Source organism: Aphanomyces invadans (genome assembly GCF_000520115.1).
Source record: "Aphanomyces invadans strain NJM9701 unplaced genomic scaffold supercont1.6, whole genome shotgun sequence".
NCBI classification, from domain to species: Eukaryota; Oomycota; class Saprolegniomycetes; order Saprolegniales; family Verrucalvaceae; genus Aphanomyces; species Aphanomyces invadans.
In genome coordinates, this window is record NW_008580151.1 from 1,578,442 (window position 1) to 1,586,045 (window position 7,604).

At 49.0% G+C, this 7,604-nt stretch overlaps 2 protein-coding genes across 2 annotated transcripts; both read left to right on the forward strand.

Moving 5' to 3' along the window:
* Positions 1-396: 396 nt before the first annotated feature.
* On the forward strand, positions 397-855 carry H310_04120 (hypothetical protein; the record flags this gene model as incomplete). The annotated part of the gene is made up of 2 exons (XM_008868308.1): positions 397-711; positions 754-855. The coding sequence occupies 2 exons, from the start codon at positions 397-399 to the stop codon at positions 853-855; spliced, it is 417 nt and encodes a 138-aa protein (XP_008866530.1).
* Positions 856-3,645: 2,790 nt separating this feature from the next.
* H310_04121 (hypothetical protein) lies at positions 3,646-4,182 on the forward strand (the record flags this gene model as incomplete). Its single annotated transcript, XM_008868309.1, has 1 exon — positions 3,646-4,182. The coding sequence occupies one exon, from the start codon at positions 3,646-3,648 to the stop codon at positions 3,901-3,903; it is 258 nt and encodes an 85-aa protein (XP_008866531.1). The 3' UTR covers positions 3,904-4,182.
* Positions 4,183-7,604: the final 3,422 nt, after the last annotated feature.

The following is a 7,604-nucleotide window of genomic DNA, read 5'->3' on the forward strand; positions in this document are numbered from 1 at the left end:
GGGGCCACGTGTCGTGGCCTAAGTCTAATGTTAGTTTTGAAGTTGCAAGCCTCACGTGAGGTCCCTGCATCGGAAGCGCGGGGCGGCGAACACATCAGTCTTTTTTCGGATAACCGGTGTGCAACTATCGAAGTTTGCGTGTCTTTGTGCTCGAAGACAAGTCGGGAATTTGATGCAAATTCCTGGCTAGCTAAAACGCTCTATTGTGAATTATTCTCACCATTGGCTTGATTTCGCTACAAGATATTTCCTGTGAACTTTCCCTGTGGAAAATCAATCTGATCCCACGGGGAAATTCAGTGCCGAAAATAAATCCTGTGAGGCCAACTTCACAGGGTAAAGACATCCACATACGGCAGCCAATAGAATACATTCATTTTGTTGCCCAGCCATCCGATGAGTGAGGTCGACGGAGGCAAGAGAAGGACTGCGTACCGCTTTATCACTCAAGTAGACATAGACTTCCTTAAGGAGGTCATGGCTGTATGCCCACATGATGCTCCTTATGGACAAACCCTTGCACGATGGGAAGATTTTGTAGAGCACATGCGCGAAATGCACGGCCCCGACCTCACTACTGCAGGATGTCGTAAGCGCCTGGATGATTTGATGGCAGCATATAAGAAGAACACAGTGCAGTCCTTGCGCGCGTCTGGTACTGAGGAAGAATACAATGAAAGAGAACAGCTCATCCAAGACCAGTCGGATATGGTTGCTCCATGTGAATGTATCATGACTGAGTCAAGGTTGTAGATGGACACAACGTACAAGACAAAAAAGACACTTAAGGAAGAGAAATACAAGATGATCGACAAACGAGAAAAAGAGGATCTCATGTTGCGTGAAGCCGCCTAATGACAATGAAGCGTAAGTCAGATGCGCTTGAAGAGGAGGAGGAGGTATCGCCCTCGAAGGTCAAGGAACCAAGACCATCGTCTGCTCTTAAGGATGATGCGTCTGCAGTTGTCGACATTATGTCGATGAGTTGGAAGAACGGCGATATCTCCTGGACAAAGCAGAACGAGAAGCTAGTTTTGCACTGGAGCAACAAGAGCGCCAATCACAACTTCAGTATATGCAGAGCACTATTGACTTGCTTCGTAGCTTGGCCAAAAAGCTGTCCGAGAATTAACAACACGATAACTTTTTATGTTTTAGCGCTTCGCAAATATTCTTGAACTGACGGCGGGGCAACGTTGAAGCACATAGAATCTGGTTGCCACCTTTCATGCATGTGTGAATATTCGTGAGAAGTACAGCGACAGCGTACTGCACACCAACCGCTTGCAACCACAGTTTTGATTTCCCTTGTGGTCGACAAATGTCCACAAGTTTCTAACAATGCCGAAACCCCACTCCACACTCACACGCACGGCACTCATCTGACGATTGAATTGAGCTTGGTCCTCCGAGAGCAAAGCCCCTTTATACCCCGAGATAATTACATCATTGATCCCGTAAGCTGGATCTCCGTAAATAATATACCGGGATTCGTTGTGGCAAAGTTTATCCCGCAACTCTTCCACCAAATAGCTTTTAGCCAAGAGACATGCATCAAGTCGCGATCCAGGCTCGGGACCGTACAAGTGCAGTATGATTCCGTCTGGGGTGGTCACAGCTTGGTACTTTAATGCATGAATACGCTACAAAACTCTGTCACCAAAAGTTGGAATGTCGTGAACTGACCTTGTGTCCGTTGAATACCGCTCTTTGGACTCTCTTGCCAGGCCGACAAATCTCGCGAACCGTACCATCGATAAAGTCAATGCATGTCGTCAGTGGGGCTCCGGCGCGATGAATGGCGTCGCCACACGTTTTTATCCATTGCGAGGTGGGGCGTCTATGGTCCCAGTGGAGCAAGATGGAATACTTGTTGTATATGTGGAACATGACTGTGTTTGAAATGCATGAGAGGGCTTCGCGGCTTCGGCCAAATGTTTCTGTCATAGTACCGAGTCGATGAGGCCATGCCAAGCGATTCAGGAGGATGCACAGAGAGCAGTTGCTCAGTGTCGATTCGGGGTAATTATTGGGTCGGGGATGCAGAGCAGGTTGACAAGCTCGGGTATTTCGCTCTTCCCGAACCGGAACTTGAACACACAGTCGGCTTCTGTCTGTGAAGCGAACGAAGTCAAACCGGCAGGAAGGGATGCTTATGGCACGAGTTGACTGGCCTAGGTGCTCAAAAAGAGCAGCCGCTAGTGGCAACAGGAGGGCTACCTCGTCTCTCATTCTCAACTCAGTGACAACCAAATATCCCTGTGGCGAAATCAACACGTCACAAATATATTCCTGTGAGACTTTTTGTAAATTCTTGCAGGGAAAATCGTGTGGATTCCATTTGCGAAATCACTCTATTATTGAGAAATGTATTCCGTTCTCGTCTCGGAAATAAATCACAATCATTTATCCAGATCGGGAAAGCTCAACATTTGGATGATTTTGCCTGATGCCAGCGAGGGAGAAAACCGTATTCCTTTATCAGGATAATGAAGGCTATAGGTAAGAAGCAATAAAACCTCAACTTGACACAATTTTTCCTCACTCACCTACTCAGAGGATTCGCTGCCCGATGTATCATCATAGGCCTCGTCGTGCAGGGCGTATTCCTAGAGCGCTGGCAAGTTGCTTTTGATAAACGGCAGCGTGTCGACGCTTTTTGGTGTCTGGCGGTTCCGTAGCTATGACTATAGGAAGCCAATGGTGGAGAAGTTCCGCTATGAGGTACTCGACGTCGCCAAACTGAAAAGTAGAAGCCCAGGCCGGTACTTGCCACATGCGGGGCTCGTCGTCAATGGGGAACTTGAACACAGGATGTCTCCAAGACGCCGCCAGTCACAACGATTTTCAATATTATTGGCAAAAGGTATTACTGTTTTGATTATATTAACCATAAAATCTTATTAAAATCACTTGTACGGATTACTAGTAGGAGGAGTTGATGGTTTTAAAGAAACTTTTCAATGCTTCCGGACCTCCAACCATCTTCAACCTTCGGCATCGGCTGCTTGTCATGTTTCCTCACATCTGTGGGTCTGGATGCTGTCATTGGGTGACTTGGAGCATCTTGATGTGGATGCAATCGACGAAGTGATTTCCTGTACTCAACAAAGCCACTTGTTCGCCTCGACGGGTCCAAGATTTGCGCAACCGTGCCATACTTCACACTGTCTTTTTAAGTCCACAGCAATGCTCGATCTCAACGTGCGCCACACTGTTCCCATTGCCACGACGAAAGTGATGACTTATCACTCGACGGCAACTTGTGGCTAAACGGACTCCGACTATGCAGAGTATCGTGTTGGAGGTGGCTCTCCATCGACACTGCCATCTCGGCGGTTTCGTATCTTTATATACGGTTCCATATCTTTGGATAAGATCTCAATAGTGGAGGGACAATAAATAAAACTACATATAATACACACACGACACTGAACCGACAATTCCTGAATTTTCGATTGGATGACCGACACTGCATCGGAGTTTGATTCGTCAATTGAAAAAATCGATTTGTGATTGGGCGAGGAGCTTGTCGCGGCGGCAACATATCGTTAACATGTAACATGTACGCAATGTGATTGGACAAATAGCAGAAAACCCGATCTTCTGATGTAACCTCCATTGAAACCTCCATTTTTGCAAAGCATGGAAGGCACGCCAACGAAGCAAACGATCCAGGAGTCATTCCGCGGCGCGTCCACACGCCGGACGTATAAGACCTACCAAACGCAGTTTGAAGCGTTCTGCAAAAGTCGAAAGAATGGCTTGAGTCCTGTGGTCGCATCCTCGGACGACTGCACAGACTTCTTTCACCACCTGTACTCGTTGGGACGAAAGGCACGTACGATTGACTCGGCCAAGACCGCTTTGGTGGCTTTCTTTAAAATGCACAACGTCGAGTGAATTGGTTTAAGTGTATTGAACAAATTCAGGTTCGACGACAATTGCATGAAATTATTGAGGCAACACCAAGTTTACCAATTGGAATAACTCTACACAGTATGCGTCGTGGTGGTTGCTTTTATCGTGTGTTTGAGTCCCCAGAGCGTCGATTTAACTTCCGCGAGATTATGGCATGGTGTCGATGGGGCGACGCCAAGACCTGCTGTGAATACCTTATCACGAAGAGCATCAGTGATGCAATCGATCCACGAATGTTGCTGGAAAGATGCACCTCTGCTGGAAGCGACGTGCAAGTTGAGAATGCAAGTGGACCCCTCTCTGTCGACGGCATCGCAGAGGCGGTTGTGAAGCTGCTTCGCGGTGGCGACACGTTGGCTCTAGTGCCCCAGGCTGTCCGAGTCCCCCAAGCTACCAGCACAAGACAGACAACGCTGCAAGAGTTTGCCTTACCTCGATCAATTCCAACTGCTCGTTCGGGGAAAGAGGCGTGGGAGCAGTGGTTCTCGGCGGACCCGAAGCGTGGCCTCTTTTGTGCTCTCAAGGACTATACCAAAGAGATGATCAGGGTTGACAGACGGAAGTACTCAGAGCGTCAGACCTTGGCAGTGTCAAGTATCAGACCTTCGCTCAATTCGAAACGGAGTACACTGGGCATGCGGCAACGTACTCTGGTTTGCTGCAGGAGGTGCGAAAGAGGAAGCGTGAAAACAAACTGTAACCAAGTCAATTGATATCGTGTATTTCAGCCAATCAATCGATTGTCGGTTTGATTTGTCGCATTTGCCATTCTATCTATACATAATCGCTCTTGAATATACGCATCGGAGCTTCCAGGATGAAGAGGTTATGAACCTAACACTCGACAAGAACATGGCCTTGTTTGACGACAAGAACTGGTCTACATCGCGTACGATTATCAAGGGTCGGCTAATGGCAAAGGACCTGATCCATACGCTGTACCGCCACTCATACACCATGACATCGACTGAACGAGCGCAAGTCCGTGGGGAACTGGCATCGCGGGCAATACCTGAAGTCGACGCGGCAACGTACGTCCGTGACTCTCTAAAGGCTCTAGGCCTAATCATTGAATCAATCAGTTCTAACCAATATCAACATGTGGATGGACTGAGCGTAACTTTCGAGGCGTATGGCGCGCTCAAGCTTCACCACGAGCCACAGACGAACGTGGACAAGATCGGCTTGCTTGCCGAGTACCACGGAATTCAATGGGAACCGAAAAGGGAGACGCTGGCAGTTTTTATCGAGCGATTCTCCAACCTGGTTCGACGTCTTCGGGATGCGGGATGCGCAGAAGGCGATTATATGACGATGTCCAAGCTTCTGGCCCTCATGCCTTGGTGCCAACGCATTGTGCTCCACCAAGTCAATTTGTTACCTAAAAGATTGCAAACACTTACGACGGCTCGATCACTTTTGGAGGCTGAATGTAAAGCCCTCGCCAACGGAGCGATCCAATCTCCAATCGCTGATATGGGCGATGAACGAACACTGAGCGATGTTGACAACTCGCGCGGACAAGGTCGTCGCGGACGTGGTCGTGGTAGAGATGGTGGCCGTGGACAAAGACAAGAAGGCAACTGCCCCCATTGCAACAAACCAGGACATTGGAAACGAGAGTACCGTGCGAAGTTGCAGGGAGATCCACCTTCTGTCCCACCACCGAGCGCGAAGACAAACGAATCTAGCAGTGATGCCCCGAATTACCCTGTTTACTTGTTTGCTGGAATGTGTCCCTCCAACCTCAGCATCCATCCTTGTGATGACAAAATGGGTCCCTCCAGTCTGATCATGGGTCCCTCCAGTCTCGGTATGAGTCCCGCCAGTCGGTGTCCCTCCCGTTGCAGTCTCAACGCAGTCAAAGTTACGACAAAGATCATCATCAACTCGAGGGCGTCGTCCCACATGACCGGGGCGAAAGAGCACCTGTATAATCTTGATGACTGCGACAGAACAATCATCGTCGCATATGGTCACGTTGCCCAAGCAACTATAATGGGAACGTTTGACTTCATAGTCAACACATCAAATGGGAACAAGTTGACACTTACTGAAATAAGGGTTATCGATGGTATGCCAATGATGCTAGTGTTTGTCCCTGCCCTTTGCCGTCGCAACTCCAAAATTCTCCGTCTCGTCTGGCCACGACAAGTGCGGCATCCACGTTGGCTCCTTGGTCATTGCCAACGGGATCCTCGAACAACCAGCGAACGTATATGTGCTCCAAGGCCATATGACTGTTCCGGCGACGGCGAACGCCACAAGAACCACAAACAACGATGACAAGTTAGCATTATGGCATGAAAGAATGGGTCACGTATGGCTCGCAACACTCAAACATTGCTCCAAACTGGGACTTGGGTTGCCGACTGATCTCTCGGGAGACATTGACTCGCCTTGTCCTGCTTGTGTCGTCTTGAAGATGCAAAAGTTGCCAGCTCCGAAAACAAGTAATCGCACCTACAAAGCTGGTGAATGTTGGGTGAGTGATACCAAAGGACCGATGCGGACCGAAACTGCGGGGGGGCTGCAAGTTTTATGCCGTGTATATCGCTGTGGCCTCGGGCTACAAAATTGTTCGCTTCGTCAAGTCAACGAACGCTGCTACACAAGAAGAAATTTTCAAGGAAGTCCTAGCACGGAGCGAACGACAGACAGGAAGATAAGTCAAGCAACTACGTACCGTTGGTGGGTCCGAATAATCTTCGAACGAATTTCGCGACTCGCTCAAGACACAAGGCATCCACCACGAGCGCTCCCAACCAGACAATCAATGGCAAAATGGAATCGCCGAGCGACTTTCATGGAAATAGCAATGTCCAAGTTGGCCCGATCTGGTCTGGCTCGCCGATGGTGGGGTTAATACGGCCATTTTTATTCAGAACCGCATCGTCCATAACACCAAAGACCAAATGACGCCGATTGAAATCATGACGGGACACAAGCCCACGCTAGCCAACCCCAAAGGTTTTGGCTTTGTCGCCTACAACATAATTAAGGAACCAACAAAACGAGATAAACTTGCCCCAAAGGCCTACAAATGTGTATTCATCGGGTACGCCGAAGACATAAAGGCTTACCGCTTGTTCGATCTCGAGGACAATGAAGTCACCACGGGCGTCCACGTCACATTCCACGAAAGTGAATTCCTCCACCCACCTGTCCCCATCGACTCGCACTTGGTTAAAGCAAACGACAGCGAAGATGACAGCTCTGACGACGAAGGGGAGCCGTACGACCGGACCCCGAAAAGAATCATGGCGCCCATGCCCTCGACGAAGGAAGGCAACGAAATCCGACTTCGCAACAAACTGCACAAGATCGCCAAGCGCCTACCATCAGCACCAATTCCAAACAGCATCTAACAAGAATTGTGGGAAACCCAGAGCCGCCTGCATCAAGACCTCTACAGGCTTGAAGGAGATCTGTAAGATATCGGAAGTGGGGAGCATCCGTCGACTCTTAGCGGCCTACGTGCCCCACTGATTACGACGACACCAACTTTTTGCACCGACGATTACTCGACCAATTCGCGAACCACGTCCACCACAACGCTTCGACGAAATAGACTTCGACCACAATCATTAGAGAGATTTTGCAACTTGTCCAGTCACGATCCATTCCTACAGCTCTGGGACACATCTCGCGCGCCAGCTAATGTGTGGAAATCCAGCTATTGG